General features: G+C 37.3%; 1 protein-coding gene across 1 annotated transcript in view; it reads left to right on the top strand.

The window, feature by feature from the left end:
• The first annotated feature begins 545 nt into the window (after window positions 1-545).
• Window positions 546-17,980, top strand: part of LOC101400546 (organic anion transporter 7-like) — a 30,725-nt gene continuing 13,290 nt past the window's right edge. Inside the window, exons 1-4 of the mRNA XM_087423225.1 lie at window positions 546-971; window positions 1,654-1,757; window positions 17,178-17,332; window positions 17,435-17,603. Coding sequence (XP_087279351.1) covers window positions 570-971; window positions 1,654-1,757; window positions 17,178-17,332; window positions 17,435-17,603 — 830 coding nt within the window. The 5' untranslated portion in view covers window positions 546-569. The remainder of the gene's footprint in view (window positions 972-1,653; window positions 1,758-17,177; window positions 17,333-17,434; window positions 17,604-17,980) is intronic.

Raw genomic sequence — 17,980 nt, 5'->3', positions numbered from 1 at the left:
AAAGCAGAATGTCAGTTATGAAAAGGAAAGGATTGCCCCATATTTCACTTGCTTTATTTAACTCATGACTGTTTTCATTAACTCTATTAATCAAAATTCAGTAGTAAACAAGTAAAATGCTTTCTCATCTTTTCAAAGGAAAATCAAAAAGCATTTCCTTTTGAGTCTCACCAGTTAAATTTTCTGGGAAGAATTTCATACTGTAGCAGGTTCATTTTAGGTTGTTTACTAAGATTCTATAGATTAAAGTCCAATGCTGACTTTGAAGCATTGCTGAGGACAAGAATTTTACAAAGTAGATCTTTAACAGATTTAATTGTCAACTGTTGGAAGTACTTCAGCAAAATATTTCTCTCTGTGACTAATGAAAACAGCTATCTACCTGACCCTAACACAATTTGGAGAAACATCTTCCACGACCCTGCTTTGAAGATGAGATAGGGCCAATTGAGGAGAAAGTGTTGTCATCACACATTTAGTGTGACATGTAAAAGGAAATATTTTCTCTCCTTGAACTTTTATAGAGACAGTCATTTTGCCTCATCTTTGGGATCACCTCTTCAGCCTCAATGGTTTTTAAGGACCTCCTGGATCAAGTTGGAGGCCTGGGGAGATTCCAGATCATTCAGATGGTTTTCATTTGTATCTCCAACATCATAGTATACCCTCATATACTATTGGAGAACTTCACTGCAGCAGTCCCTGGTCACCGCTGCTGGGTCCACATACTCGACAATGGCACTGTCTCTGCTGATGCTACTGGGATCCTCAGCCAAGACACCCTCCTGAGAATCTCCATCCCACTGGATTCAAGCCTGATGCCAGAGAAGTGTCGTCGTTTCCGCCACCCCCAGTGGCAGCTCCTTCACCTGAATGGGACCTTCCCTAATATGAGTGAACCAGACACAGAGCCCTGTGTGAATGGCTGGGTGTATGACCGAAGCTCCTACTCCTCCACCACTGTGACTGAGGTAAGAGTCCCCATGGAAGTCCTGTGAGTACATGGTGTGGATGTTTATAGGTAGAACACATAATGAAGATGTTTCAAGTCTTTAGTCACTACATAGGTGCTCATTCTTCATTCTTTCAGCAAATAGTAATTGCTTCTCTATTAAATGCTTCACATTTAAATAAATGATGACACTATTGAATTCAAAATAGACACGAACCCTGTTATTCTAGTGCTTTCATTCTAGGAAAGAACCCAGTTTAAGCAAGTAATTGAGGTAATGTGTTAAAAATGTTTTGCTAAGTCAGTAATGCTTACCATTGGTTGCAAATTATAAATATTTGGGAGATTGATGAAAACCTACCAGCTCAGACTGTACCCCAGAGAAGTCATGTAAGAAGGTCTGTGATTAAATTCAGGCATGAATAACATTTTAAAACTCAAGTAATTGTGCTCTATGGCCAAGATTAAGAACAAGTTATCATGGAATAAAACAGAGCATTAGTAAAACCTACAGTTTTAGAGGAGGCGTCCAGAAAAAAGTTATCTTTAACTAAATGAGAATGTCAGGTAATGTAGAAAGGGAAGCTGGAAAAGAAGATAGGGGTCTGATGTACTAAAATTTGCAAGTAATGCTAAAGGGTTCCAATGAGGGGTTATAAGCTGCCATGGAGCTCTCCTTTGCAAATTTCCTTCTCTTCCAGTGGGACCTGGTATGCGAATTTCAGTCACTGATCTCAGTGTCTAAATTCTTATTCGTGGCTGGAATGCTGGTGGGAGGCATCATATATGGCCATTTATCAGACAGGTGAGTGTCTCTGGATCACAGCTCTCTTTCCCGAGTATTTTCATCATTTCATGAATAATTCTTTCCTTCAGCAATAAACATTGTAAGATACACTGCCTTGGTCTCCAGTGTTCCAGAAATACAAGTGGGGAATTAATCAGTGTGGTGAGTGCTATTTTTTCAACACTGAGCTTGATGTACAGGACACAGCAATGACATTGCCATCAAATCTGAAACCACATCAGAACAAGATATACAGAGGAGGTTCTGTAACATGTGGTTTGGAAACATGAGAAAGTGTTACCTATGGGAATGCTGAGGAAAAAGTTTCATGGATGAGATTCAGCCTGTTTGAGATACAGGTATGGAAATCTTCTGTGTTGGCCTTGACCACGTGTGCCGTGTTGAGTCCTCCCTGGAGCCTGTGAGCTGAATGGTTGTGGCTTCCCGGAGAATAGTCATCACAGTCTACTTGCCCTAGTGTGATGAGTAGATTTTGCTATAAAACCTGTCAGGTATAGAGCAATGTGTCCTTGGTGGTGTGTTGAAAAATTATGTCAGGAACCTTGATTTTTGTGTTTGCAAAAACAGGTTTTTAAAGGTAAGTTTTGCAATAGTGTAATGTAATTAATCGAATCACAACTTCTGTCACAGTTTGTCATGTGAGAAGTTCGGGGTATTCTGTGCCAGACAGTACCTCTTCTGAAAGAGACCTTTTCTGAAATCATTGCCAACACCAACCATGTCTCTCCTGAGAGAGCTGGAGGGTATGAGTTGTCTCTTGCCATTTGCCAGCATAATACTAACTGCTGTCTCAACTGAGAAATGTGAACACTAAATATATCACAGTAAATGTAACATATAAATGAGTTCAGAGTCAGAGTGTTCATTTTTAGCCACTCAGTAACCCAGCCTTCTGTGACAGTGTCTTGAGAAATTCTTGATATATCAATTTTTATGGATCACAGGGTAGTAAAGGCAGGGGATGGGAAAGGTCTAGTAGCAGATTACAGTGGAGAACTGGCTGAAATTGAGGGGGAAAAACAATGTAAGGATTTATTTACTTTGTTTTATTTTATTTTTTGTGAGGAAGACCAGCCCTGAGCTAACATCCATGCCAATCCTCCTCTTTTTGCTGAGGAAGACCGGCCCTGAGCTAACATCTATTGCCAATACTCCTTTTTTTTTTTTCCATTTTTCTCTCCAAAGGCCCAGTAGATAGTTGTATGTTATAGTTGCACATCCTGCTAGTTGCTGTATGTGGGAGGCTGCCACGGCATGGCCGGAGAAGCGGTGCGTCAGTGCACGCCTGGGATCCGAATCAGGGCCGCCAGTAGAGGATTTTGAATTTCATCAGAAACCTGAGAGGAATAACTAAAGGATTATGTGTAGGAGAGGGGCATGAACAAATTGATACTTTTAAAATAACACCCTCAACTCTTCATAATATCCAAATACTTGAAAAAATCTAGGGTCTATTAATAATAGAATAAGCTGCAGGATATTAACATAAAGAATTAATATACAGCAAATGGAATGAACAAACTACTTTATTCAGTAACATGAATGAATATCAAAACTATGTAGTTGAGCAGAACAGCAAAATACAAATGATTGCATACTGGACGATTACATTTTGGTAGAGTTGAAAACAGGCAATCTCTACCATGTTGTTGGAAGTCAGAAAATTGGTTCTCTTTAGAATTTTATCAGGTTTGCCTTGACTCTACAGAGCAGTTTGAATTAAACAGCCATTTTTAACATATTGAATTTTCTGATCGATGACTATTATGGAGCTCTCTTTTTATTTAGATTTTCTTTAATTTCCTTTTTCAACATTTATAGTTTGTAGAAACAGTCATGCATTTTTTCCATTAAATTTATTTCTAATTAACTTTCTAATTAACTGGTTTTTGAGGCTATGTAGTTGTTTCTTGTAACTTTAATTTCTAATTATTCATTGCTGTTATTTAACAATGAAATTGACTTTTACATACTGACTTTACCAACTGCCATCATGATAAATTTACTTTTTAGTTCTTGTAGCTTTATTCTAAATTCCTTGTAGTTTTCTACAGCACTACCTTTTCATTTGCCAGTAAGGATACTTTTACTTATTATTTTCTTATCTTTTTCCTTTTACTCTTTTTCTGTCAACAACTAGAACATTCACTATCATGTTTAATGAAAGTGGTGAGAGATGGTAATGTCTTGTCCTTTTCTGAACTTAGGTAGAATGCATTGATCCTTTCAAACTTGAGTATAATGTGAGCTATAGGATTATAGTCGATGCCCTTAATGAGATTTAAGAAATTTTCTTCTATTTCTGGTTTTCTGAGTATTTTATTTAAAAAGATTTTGACATGCAATAAGCACTGCTGAACACATACTATAGACCACCTAAGACCTGAAAGAGAAGCTTGGTTGAGACCCTTTGGGAAATTAAGACTTTCAAAAACAGCCATACATAAGGGGGAATTTAGAAAGCCATGTAGAAGGCCAGGCAAAGCACATGCTCAGCAAAGACATGGGAACGACTAAGGCTTTTACCTCAGGTTGATAGCTACCCACAGTGCAAGCCTAGCTAAGTCTTTAAGGAGTGTCTAAAAACAGATGCAATCTAGAAACACTGGGAGACCCCTGGGCACTCAACAAAATCTAAGTGCAAACTTCATTGAACATAAGCTAATAGTTTTGCAATGTAGTTTGGACATGTCTGAAAAAAAAATAGACTACTAAACCCTTCAAAAATTTAAAAAAGAATGAGCAAACCATGGGGAAGAAAGGATACATGATTTCCAGAGTTACCACATTACAAATTTCAAATGCTCAATTTTCAACAACAACAACAAAGTATCAGAAGGCATGCAAAGAGACAGGGAAATATGGCCCTTAAAAGGGAAAAAACGACTTGAAAGAGACTGTTCATGAGTAAGCCCAGAAGTCAGACATTCAGACAAAGGCTATAAAATAACTGTCCTAAATATGTTCAAAAAATTGAAGTAAAACACGGAAAAGGAGCTAAAATAACTCAGAAAAATACTACAGGAACAAAAAGAGAATATCAACAAAGTGATAGAAATTCTAAAAATGGAAGCAAATAGAGTTTTTGGAGCTGAAAAGTATAACAAATTGAAATTTTCTTTAAAGGGATTCAACAACAGTTTTGAGCAGGCAGAAGAAATAGGGAACATGAAGATAGTACCATTGACATTATTGACTGTGATGAACAGACAGAAAAAAGAATGAGGAAAAGTGAACATGGCCTAAAGGACTTAGGGAACACAGCAAGCAACCCAGGTACTAATTATGGGAGTCTCAAAAAAAGAAGAGAGAGAAAAAGGGGCAGAGACGTTATGTGAGAAACAATGTAGAAAACTTCCCAAGTTTGATGAAAGATATCAATTTACAAATCACAGAGCCTCCAGGAAATCCAGGTAGGATGAACTCAAACAGACCCACACTAAGACCCAATATAATCAAAACATCAAAAACCAAAGACAAAGAGAGAACCTTTGTTTTGTTTTGTTTTGTTTTTGCTGAGGAAGATTCACCCTGAGCTAACATCTGTTGCCAGTCTTCCTCAATTTTGTATGTGGGCTGCCACCGCAGCATGACCACATATTGACATGTGACGTAAGTCCATGCCTGGGAACCGAACACAGGCCACCAATGTGGAGTACACCCAACTTAACCACTAGACCACTGGGGCTGGCCCAAAGAGAAAATCTTATAAGCAGCAAGAAAGAAGCAACTTGTCACATACAAGGGATCCTCAATGAAATCATTTGTTAATTTCTCATTAGAAACTTTGGAGGCCAGAAGGCAGTGGGATGATATTTTTAAAGTGTTGAAAGAAAAAAAATGTCAAACAAGAGTTCTATATCTGGCAAATGGATCATTTAAATATAAGTTAAATTTAAGACACTTACAGATAAACAAAAGATGGTGGAGATCAATATCACTATAATTACTCTACAAGTAATGCTAAAAGTGGTCCTTCAGCTTGCAATTAAAGGGCACTAGACAGCAGCTCAAAGAAGAAATAGATATAAAGAAAAAAGTCATCTGATAATGGTAAATACATAGGCAAATATAAAACCAAGTATTATTGTGATTTTGGTGTGAAAATTTACTTTTTATTTTCTAAAGAACTTAAATGCATTAAAAATAATTTTAAATCTATGTTTAAGTATATAAAGATGTAACTCATGATATCAATATCATAAACAGGGGGAACATATAGCTGTGTAAATGTAGAGACTTTAATGCAATTCAAATTAAGTTGGTATCAATTCAAATTAGACTGCTATAACTTTAGGATGTTATACAGTAACTACAGAGAAAATATCTATAGAGTATACATAAAAGGAAGTGATAAAGGAAACAAAGCATGTCACTGCAAAAACATCAACTAAACAAAAAAGAAGTCAATAATAGAGGGAATGAAAAGCAAAAAAGCTGTAAGACATTCAGAAAACATAACAAAATGGCAGAATTAAGTCCCTCCTTATCATTAATTACCTTAAATGTAACTAAATTACACTCTCCAGTCAAAAGGCAAAGATTGGCAGAACGGGTTAAAAAAATAGGATCCAACTATATGCTATCTATAACAGACTTATTTTGGACCTAAAGACACAAATAACTTAAAAATGAAAGAATGGAAAAAGATATTTCATGTAAATAGTCACCAAAAGAAAACTTGGTTGACTATTCCTAATATCGGATAAAATAGATTTTAACTGAAAAACTGTTGTAAGGGCCAAAGAAGGAATTCATATGTTGATTTTAACAAAGTCAATTAAACAAGAATATATAACAATGATAAACATAGATGCACAAAACAACAGAGCCCAAAACATGTGAGGCAAGCACTGACAGAGTTGATGGGTGAAATGGACAGTTCTATAATGACAGTTACATAATTCACTAATGCACTTTCAATAATGCACAGAACTGCTAGACCAAAGAGCAACAAGAAATAGAAGACTATAACACTATTAAAACAACTAGACCTAGCACACATATATAGAACCCAACAATAGCAGAACACAAAATTCTCACATGCACTTGGAATAGTCTCCTGGGTAAATGACACTTTGGACCCAAACAAATCTCATGTGAAGTAAGACAGGCACAAAAGGACAAATATTTTATAATTCCACTTACATGATTACACAAATTCATAGAGAAAAAATGTAGATTAGAGGTGACCAGAGACTAGGGGGAAGGTAGGAAAGGGGAGTTATTGCTTTATTGAGCACAGAATTTCTGTTGGGAGTGATGAAAAAATTTTAGCAATAGATAGTAATGATATTTGCAGATACTGTGAATATAATTAATATCACCTGTTTATACCTTTAAACATGATTAAAATGTCAAATTTAATTTTATATGTATTTAACTATAATTAAAAAAGAAACAAATATTAATATAAAAAGACAAAACAATTATGAACATTGATAGATAATGTAAGTGGCTCAAAAAGCATAAAATATTAATTATCTGGTCTTTACTGGAGACATTTGCTAACTCCTGGTGTAAGAGTATACTGAAGCTCTGCGTTGATTTTTTTTAAGCGTTGTTTCTCTTGGTTCTTCAACTTCTATAATTCCTATTGCTCTATCTTCAAGTTTACGTAGTCTCTCTGTTGTGTCCACATGGCTGTGCAGTATATATAGTGAATTTTTATATCAGAAACTATACTTTTTCAGTTCTAGAATTCCAATTATTGTGGTTTGTGTCAATTTATCTGCAGAGAGTGCCTATTTCTCAGCTGTTATTTTCGTGCAATATTAAATCATATTTTATTTACATCTTTTAGGGTACTTATACTACTTCCTTAAAACAATTAATAGTTAATTCAAAATTTGTCTCATCTCAGGAGAAGATTTGAATGATTTCCATTCTCTTGAAAATGGGTTTCATTTTCTTGGTTCTTCACATATCAGGAAATATTGAATTCTATCTTTAAGAATATAAATATTAAGTTGTGGAGATTCTGGATTCCATTATTATTTATCAGTAATATTGATTCTTTCATTTTAGTATGTAATGTTCATGCCTGGGGTTGAACTAAAAACTGTTTACTAGGCAGTGGCCTCAGTTCAGATCTTTGTCTTCAGCTGACTGTCTTTGAGCTTATTCTGCACATGCATGTTTCAGGGGTCAGTCAGGGATGCAATAGACACACTCTAGAGATCCTCTCTTTGACACTTTCTGTTACTGGAACTCTCACTCTCTTCAGTGTTCCCAGTCTCCCACAGTCAGTCAACTGGTTTTGCAGGCTACAAGAGGGCAGGTTTTGCACATGCACCCCAGTCACTGTACTTACTGTGTGAATTGCGCCTTACTCCAATTTAAAGCCATGGAAACAGGATCTTCGTTACATTGTTCCCTATCTGCTCTCCTCTGAGGGGGCCGTACACTCCCCACCAACAGACTACTTGCTTCTGTTCATTCTCAAACACACCAATACTCTCTTTAGGTAGCTGCTTTTTTTTTTTTTTTTTTTTTTGCCAGGAAGATTAGCCCTGAGCTAACATCTGTTGCCAATCCTCTTCTTTTTGCTGAGGAAGATTGGCCCTGGGCTAACATCCGTGCTCATCTTCCTCTCCTTTATATGGGATGCTGCCACAGCATGGCTTGATAAGTGATGTGTGGTCTGCGCCCAGGATCTGAACCTGCAAACCCTGGGCCTCTGAAGCAGAGCATGTGAACTTAACTGCTACGCCACTGGGCCAGCCCCCAAGTAGCTGCTTTTTGTGTTATGCACAGGCTTCATACATTTTTTCCAAGGGACTGGAGGGCAGGTTGTAGAGTTAAAGTCCTTTATCCCTGGAATCTGAAATGCACCCATCAAAGGCTTTTAAGAAAGGTATTATGATAGAATTTTAATCCACATTATTAGTACTTCATTGATAATTAACTGGGGGAGCAAAGTGGTGGTAGTGATATTATTTAAGAGACTACCAAATAATTCTAAGGAAAAATGATGGAAATCTTAATTAGGAAAGTGACCATGGACATGCTAACAAGAAGCTGCATTAGGAAGCTATCTGTAGAAAAATGCAATAAGACTTCCTGATGGTTTCAAATTTTTAAGAAGAAGTCTTTGATATGGCTAATGGAAGATCAAGGATGATGTCTATAACTTCAGCGTGAGCAAATGGATGAATGCTGATACCACTAAATAAGATGAGGGAAGACAGGAGAAAGAACCCATATGTAGGAGAGAGTCAAGACTTCTGTCTTGCACATAATAAATTGGAAGCGCCTATTGGTCATGCAGCAAGAGAAGTCAGGTAGGGGAAAGCAGTACTAAGAATATGACCTTCTTGGAAAAAACCAACCCCAAATATAAACCTCAGCCAGACTGATATTCAGCTCATAAATACCCAAGCAACCATCTCCCCATTACCCATTCACTAAAGGGGAAATATATGGCCCAGCAGGCAACTCTATGTGAACACTTCAAGTGTTAGGGCCAATGTCCATTACTAATGGTCAATGATCCTCATATACTGGTTGTTATACCTCTGGAATATTCTTTCTTCCCATTAGAACATCCCTCTCAGGCAAAATTTTAAAATATGCAGTCCCATACGTTTCTCTGGAGGCCTCATTTCTTTCAAATGTTGAATATCTTACTGTTCAGTTGTAAATAAAGAAACTAAAATCTTCATGGTTTGAATTTCTCAAACAAACCAGACCTCACCTTTGTTCCATTGCAGGGGCAAGAGCCATGCTTGTGCCCTTGTAGAAACAAGTTATAAAAACTTTTGATGAGGGTGACACAGGGTACAGACGTGGACTTCTGGTACTCAGACAGCTACCTTAGTGATTACAGTCTTGTACTGATTGAACACTAGTCTGAGCTTAGACAAAACTACTCAGCATCAGTGCCTAGAATCCCTTCCTTTTGCATATCCAATGCAATAGCCCAACTTCCCTTATCCTTTGGGTGACCAGTCATCCCATGTGCCCAGGCATGCTAGGCTTAATTATGAATAACAGCCTTTTTTGGTCTCAAAAGTATCCCTTTGAGGATAAAAATTTTAGGTCACTCTATGCATTCATGATAGAAAGAAGAGAGGACTCCTATAGTTCAGAGTTTGGAGAAAGGCAGTCATGGCTAATGCGTTCAAGCCTTTTGATAGTGATGGAGAAGTTATTATGAACCTTGATGTAGGACACTGACTTGGAAAATATAGAGAATGTCATCAGATTCTTTTCTGCCTAGGCTCTTTCAGAATCATAGAAGCATTAAATAATTGAGGTAAAGAGGAGGAAGTGATAAGCCATGCTCACTGTCATAGAATAGAAACTGTTTACTGGCGGCTCTTTGCATAATGTCAAGGAGAAAAGCCTTTCCCTATTTCTACTGTATATTAAAAGGACTCCCAAGATGTCACTTCTTCCCAACTTGATCTATAGTTTCAATGCAATCGAAATCAAAATCCCAGCAAATTATTTTGTGGATATCAACAACTAATTCTAAAGTTCATATGGAGAGGCACAAGACCCAGAATTGCCAACACAATATTGAAGAGGAAGAACAAAGTTGGAGGACTGACTTCAAGACTTACTATAAACCTCCAGTAATTAAGACAGTGTGGTATTGGTGAAAGAATAGACAAATCAATAAATGGAGCAGTATAGAGTGCTCTGAAATAGACCCACATAAATAGAGTCAATTGATCTTTGACAAAGGAGCAGAGGCAATATAATGGAGCAAAGATAGTCTTATTAACAAATGGTAGTAAAACAACTACACGTACACATGCAAAAAAGTGAATTTAGACAGAGACCTTACACCCTTCACAAAAATGAATTCAAAATGGATCACAGACCTAAATATAAAATACAACACTATAAAAATCCAGGAAGATAACATAGGAGAAAATCTAGATAACCTTGGGATTGATTATGACTTTTAGATACAACACCAAAGTCATAATCCATGGAAGAAAAAATTATAAGCTGGACTTCATTAAAATTAAATTTTCTGCTCTAGAAAATGTACCGCGTAGAGAATGAAGAGACAAACCACAGATGGGGAGAAAATATTTGCAAAGAAACATATCTAATAAAGAATTGTTAGGTAAAAAATACAAAGAACTCTTAAAACTCAACAATAAGAAAACTAAACTAATAAGCTGAATGCAAAATTGGCCAAAGACCTTAACAGAGACCTCACCAAAGAAGATATACAGATGGCAATGAAACATATGAAAAGATCCTCAACATCATATGTTATCACAGAAATGCAAATGAAAACAACAATGAAATACCACCACATATCTCTTAGAAAGGCCAAAATCTAGAACACTGACAACACCAAATGCTGGTGAGAATATGGAGAAATAAAAACTCTCATTCATTCCTGGAGGGAATGCAAAATGGTACAGTGACTTTGGACAGTTTGGTGGTTTCTTACAATATTAAACCTACTCTTACCATATGATCTAGCAATTATGCTTCTTGGTATTTACCCAAAGGAGTTGAAAAGTTATGTCCACACAAATACCTGTACATGGATGTTTTTATAGCACCTGTATTTATAATTGACAAATTTTGGAAGCAACCAAGATGTCCTTCAGTGGACGAATTGATACATAAACTGTGGTACATAAGACAATGAAATATTATTCAGTGCTAAAAAGAAATGAGCCATCAAGCCATGAAAAGACACGGAGGAAACTTAATGCATGTTACTAAGTGAAAGAAGCCAATCTGGAAAGGACATATACTGTATGATTCCAACTATACGACATTCTAGAAAAGGCAAAGCTATGGAGACTATAAAAATTCAGTGGTTTCCACGGGTTGGGTTGGAGGGTAGGAAAAGTGAATAGACAGAGCGGGGAGGATTTTTATGGCAGAGAAAATACTCTGTATGACGCTAGAATGATGAGTACATATCATTATACATTTTTCCAATCCCATAAAATGCACAACACCAAGAGTGAACCCTAAGGTAAAATATGGATTTAGGATTATTACAATGCCTCAGTGTAGGTTTTTCAGTTTAAAAAATGGACCACTCTGGTGGGGGATGTGATAATGAGGGAGGATATGCATGTGGGGGTGGGAGGGCAGGAGGGGTATGGGAAATCTCTGTATCTTCTGCTCAATTTTGCTTTGAACCTAAATCTACTCTAAAAATTAATCTATATTTTAAAAAAGCACTCTCAAAGCCATCAACAAGGAAAATGCAAATATATTTTTTAACATTTTGTTATTTTCTGGACAAAACTGCATCATGTAAAAGTTAGAATATAGATAAAAATTAAAAATACATTTTAAATTGTCCTTATTTCACATTCTATAAGACAACTGACCTGGAGTCTTCAAAAAGATGATGTCATGCAAAAATTAAGTGAAGTAATCATTCTAGATTTAAAAAGACTAACAAAACACATCAGTAAAAAGCAATGTGTAAACCCCAACTACATTACGGATGGAATAAAGAAAAATAACAGCTAGAAAGAGATTTTGAAGACTTTTGTGGCAATTTGAATATGGTCTAATAGCTGATACGTTGGAATTGTTGTTAGCATTCTTAGGTGTGACAAAAGAATTGTAATAATATTGGAAACTATCCTTAATACGTCGTTTAAAACTTTAGGCGTGATGTGTCGTATGATTTGTAACTGCCTTTCAAATGATTAAACAACAACAAAAAAGAAAAAAACAGTGTGCGTGTGTTCACATACATACAAAGAATTAAAAGCAATGTAGCAAAATGACATCTATTGGTGAAACCAGTTGAGTTTTATACCTTGATTCACTATTGTATTCATTTAAACTGTCTTTCATCGTTTCTTATGGCTGAGTAGTATTCCATTGTGTCTACTCAGCCATAAGAAACGACGAAATCCAGCCATTTGTGACAACATGGATGGACATTGAGGGTATAATGCAAAGTGAAATAAGTCAGAGGGAGAAGGTCAAATACCGTATGATTTCCTTCATTAAGTAGTAGATAATAACAACAATAAACAAACACATAGGGACAGAGATTGGATTGGTGGTTACCAGAGGGGAAGGGGGGAGGGAGGAGGGTGAAAGGGAGAATTCGGTACATGTGTGTGGTGATGGGTTGTAATTAGTATTTTGGTGGTGAACATGATGTAGTCCATGCAGAAATAGAAGTACAATGATGTACACCTGAAATTTTTACAATGTTATAAACCAATGTTACTGCAATAAAAAATTTAAAAAAAAATAAAAAAAAATAAACTGTCTTTCATATTTGAAAATTTTCAAAATAAAGAGATGTTGGGAATAAATCCACCCACGTGGGAGGCAACATGAACATCATTTTGTTTTATTTACATACATCACAAGTACATTTTTAATTAAAATTAGGATATGTGTGATATGTGTATGTGTAATTGTATAACTTCTTTTGACATATTTCTTTATAGATACATACTATCTTTTCTTTTCAAATAAAATATTTTTTCAAATAAATTTCATAACTTAGAGAAAAAGAAATACACACTAAGTTTCTTTAGTTATCATCTTTATAATTTTTTATTTATTTATTTTTCCCCCAAAGCCCCAGTAGATACTTGTATGTCATAGGTGCACATCCTTCTAGTTGTTGTATGTGGGACGCGGCCTCAGCATGGCCGGAGAAGCGGCATGTCAGTGCGTGCCCGGGATCCCAACCCAGCCGCCAGTAGCAGAGTGCATGCACTTAACCGCTAAGCCACGGGGCCCGCCCCTAGTTATCGTCTTTAAACATCACTATAATCACAGCATTACTGTATTAGCCAAGGTAACTGGTTTCAGTAAAAAATCCAGAATCATAATTTGTTACCTCAATAAAAGAATGATTCTCACTGATGTCATGATTTGGTGTCAGCCAAGTAGCCGTCCAGGCCCCCAACTTCTAGGCAATGACTCAGGAAACAACTCCTTCTGTTATGTGACTTTTTCATCAAAAATTTCTTTGTTTCCAGCCACATTGTCAATTAGAATGTGTAGAATCAAAATAGATCTTGTACGGACTGGCCTGGAAGTGGCCTATGTCACTTCTGTCCACAGTCCATGGTCAACCCAAATGTGCATAGACCCTACTTAATTATAAGACTGGGAAGTATAGTCTTCCTCTACGTCCAGAAAAGAAGATGAGGAATGGAGCACGTCTAGCCAGATAATGCAATAATTAATAACGAAACAAATAGACAATCAATAAGAAAAAGGAGAATTTGAACAACATTAAGGACAAAATGGACATAACAGACATACACAGAACATTAATCGAACAACAGCAGCATACACATTCTTCTCATGTGCACATGGAGCGTTTTCTAGTATAGAACACATTTTAGGCCCCAAAACAGGACTTAGCAAATTCAAGAAGATAGAAAGCATCTTGTCTGACAACAATGGTATGAAACTTGAAATCAATAAAAGGTGAAAAACTGAAAAACTCACACATACAGGGAAATTAAGCACCACTCTCCTCAATAACCAATGGATCAAAGAAGAAATTAAAGGGGAAATAAAAAAGTATCTTGAGAGAAATGAAAGTGGAATCACAACATACTAAAATTTATGGGACGCAGCAAAAGCAGTTCTAAGAGAGAAGTTCACGGCAGTAAATGCCTACATTAAGAAATAAGAAACATCTCAAATACAAAATCTTTTAATTCAATGCCTCAAGGAACAAGAAAAAGAAAAACAAATTAAGCCCAAACTTAGCAGAAGGAAGGATATAATAAATGAAATAGAGAACAGGAAAACAATAAAAAAGAGTAACAAAACTAAGCGTTGGTTCTTTGAAAAAATAAACAAAATTGATAAGCCTGTAGCTAGAGTAACCAAGGAAAAAAAGAGAGGGCCCAAATCAACAAAATTTTAAATGAAAGAGGAAACATTACAACTGATGCCACAGAAATACAAGAGTCCACCATAAACAACGGTATGCCAACAAACTGGACAACCAAGAAGAAACGGAAAAATTCCTAGAAGCAAACAGCCTACCCAGACTGAATCAGGAAGAAATAGAAAATCTGAACACTCTAATTACTAGGAAGGAGATTGACTCAGTAATCAATAATCTATGAACAAAGAAAAGACCAACACCAGATGGCTTCACTGGTGAATTTTACCAAAGATTTAAAGAATAATTAACACCAATTCTTTCCAAACTCTTCCATGAAATCAAAAAGCAAGGAGCATTTCCAAACTCGTTTTGTGAGGCCAGCATTAACCTGATACCAAGTCCAGAAAAGAACACTAAAAGAAAAGAAAACTAGAGGAGTGCCATCACCATCATGGCAGGGTGAGTTATTCCCCTTTCTCTCCCCTGTAAGTTGCAAGAGGTAGGACATCCATTAGCCAACAAATGACTCCCTGCAGAGCACATCAGAATGTCTGAAAGATCCATGCATCTGTACATCTGAAGGTAGGTGGACTGGACCTCTGGAAGGCAGTGGAACTAGGGGAGCAGCCCCAACCTCTCCAGTGGTGGTAGTGATCCAAAATGCAGAGACCCCCAGCAGTGGCAGTAGTGCCCTGACCTAAGGTTCAAAAATGGCAGTGGCACCAGAGACCAGAGGCTGCAAGAGGAGGAACAGCAGACACGGCTTACCTCTTGCCCTCCCCCTGATGGCAAAGTGTGCCCACAATCTGAGGCTTCAGGAAAACAACAGTGCTGATGGCCCAGCTCTCTCCCTCTTCCCCGGTGGTGACAAACCAAAACGTGGAAACCCCCAGCAGAGACAATGTTGCCCTGATCTGAGGTTTCAAAAAGTGCACCAGCGCTGGAGGCAGAGTCTGCAGGAGCAGCAGCAGCACTCATGGCTGAGCCCCTCCACCTCCCACAGCAGTGGCTTGTAGCACTTGTGACATGAGGCTTCACAAACCACAGCAGAACCTGTGACCCAGCCCCTAGTTGTAGCACCACCAACAGCAGCCCTATCAGCAGCAGGTGAAGCATACAAGACCCCAAGCCCCTGGCAGCAGCTGCAACATCTATTAACACAGCCCCCAGCAGCAGTACCATCAGCACACCCAGGTAACCCAGAAGAAGCACTAGCCCAGGTAGTGCATGGGAAAGCAGCACCCGAGCCCATGGGGAACCCAAAGAGAGCCAGTTGGGGAACATGAGAAGGCTACCCCAGAAGCAGCAGAGATGCTCACAGCCTGGTGACCCAGGTGGCAACACTCAAGACTGAAGCCACATCATAAGCAGCAAGGCACCAGCAACCTTGGAAGCACAAACAGCACAAGGAGGGCACTGACAATGCCTGCAGAGGGCAGAAAGTGCAGAATCTCAAATACAACCAGAAGCATATTAGAATTAAAGTAACCAAAGCCTTACCCAAATAAGAGAGATGTGTACTTCCACAAATGCTCTGGCAGAGGATAAACTCATCAAGCACCGTGAATAATTTCGGTAACATGGTAAAAGAGACAGAAAATGACAACTCTCCAGAAACCAAACTTGAAGTCACAGAAGATTGCAGTCTAACTGACAGAGAATTCAAAACAGCTGTCATGAAGAAACTCAATGAGTACAAGAAAATTCGGAAAAACAGTTCAATGAGTTCAGGAAGAAAACTAATGAACAAAAGAGGTACTTCACCAAAGAGATTGAAACTCTAAAAAAGAAAACCAACAAACAGAAATTCTGGAGATGAAGAACACAATTAATGAGATGAAAAAACAAAGTAGAAAGCATTGGAAATAGAAGAGGCCATATGGAAGAGAGAATTAGTGAGCTCAAAGATGGAAATCTAGAAATGATTCAGGTGGAAGAGGAGAGAAAACTAAGATTTTTTAGAAGTGAAGAAATTCTATGAGAAGTATCCAAATCAATTAGGAAAAGCAACATAAGAATGCACATTCTTCTGAAGTGCACATGGAATATTCTCTACCATAGATCATACGTTAGTTCGCAAAAAACTCTTAGAAAATTTTAGATAATTGAAATCATATCAAGTATCTGTTCTGACCACAATTGTATGAAACTAGAAATCAATAGCAGTAGAAAAGGTTTCACATCACTTTAGCCTTAGCCTGCAGGGCCCTAGAGTCCCATGTAGAGACTAAAATCCACTGTATTCTAGACACTATACAGACTTTCTATGGTGCTAATTGCATCTGATAGTAAAAGGAATATTTACAATGTTATAAAATTTCCAGTTTAGCAGCCTGTCTTATTTCATTTCAATTGGTGTCAAAGATTGACGGGCAACCGATTAGAGAAGAAGCTTTGTCATACTCAGGATCTATTTACAAACAGGGTGGGTTGCTTCTGAGATCTATTGTTGATTATCTGTTGATGCTTTAAGGTTTTAAGTGTAAAGTTTCACATGTAAAAACATTCCCTAAATTTCAAAATGTGCCCCATTTTTCACACTTATTTTTACAATAGGTTGTTCTTGTTCCCTAATCTAATCTGTACCTGTTTCTCAGGTTTGGGAGGAGGTTAATACTCAGGTGGTGTTTGCTCCAGTGTGCCATCGCTGACACCTGTGTAGCCTTTGCTCCCACCTTCCTCATTTACTGCTCACTGCGCTTCTTGGCTGGCCTTTCTGTCACGAACATCATGATAAATAGCACTATGCTCAGTAAGTCAACACTTTTGATCTTGTACATTTTCCAAGCCTTGACTTTGATGTTGACATTCCACCTCTGTTTAAAGTCAAAATCCCGTTTGTGTTTTCTTTCAGTTTTAGAATGGACAGTGCCCCAATTCCAAGCCTTGGGAACGACACTGACATCTTGTTCCTATAGTGTTGGACAGATAATATTAGGAGGTCTGGCTTACGCCATTAGAGACTGGCGCACCCTCCAGCTGGTGTTTTCTGTGCCAGTATTTGCCATCCTTCTGTCTTCAAGGTATAAGCTCTCTCTCTCAGTCTTAGAGGATCCTGGAATGAAAGATGCATGGATTCAGGAGACATTGATTCTGTTTTGTCCTTGGTCAATACTTGAGCACGTGTTCTACTAATCTGTGCAATTCCAGGAGCTGAACAGTTAAGGTTGCCAGATAACATCATGGACACTAAATTAAATGTGAACTGCAAATAAGCAACACATATTTTTGTATAATACCATCCCAAATGTTATACGTCATATAGTTACACCAAAAATTATTCATGGTTTATGTGAAATTTCTATTTATCTGAGAGTTCTATATTTTTATGTGTTAACTGGATGAAATACAGAATGTCACATTAAATTCAAATTTTCAACAAATAACAAATAATACTTTA

Source organism: Ceratotherium simum, chromosome 34, assembly GCF_057802395.1.
Source record: "Ceratotherium simum simum isolate JZ-2026a chromosome 34, ASM5780239v1, whole genome shotgun sequence".
Lineage (NCBI taxonomy): Eukaryota > Metazoa > Chordata > Mammalia > Perissodactyla > Rhinocerotidae > Ceratotherium > Ceratotherium simum.
Note: the sequence above shows the minus strand (reverse complement) of the source record. Positions and strands in the feature narration are given on the sequence as shown.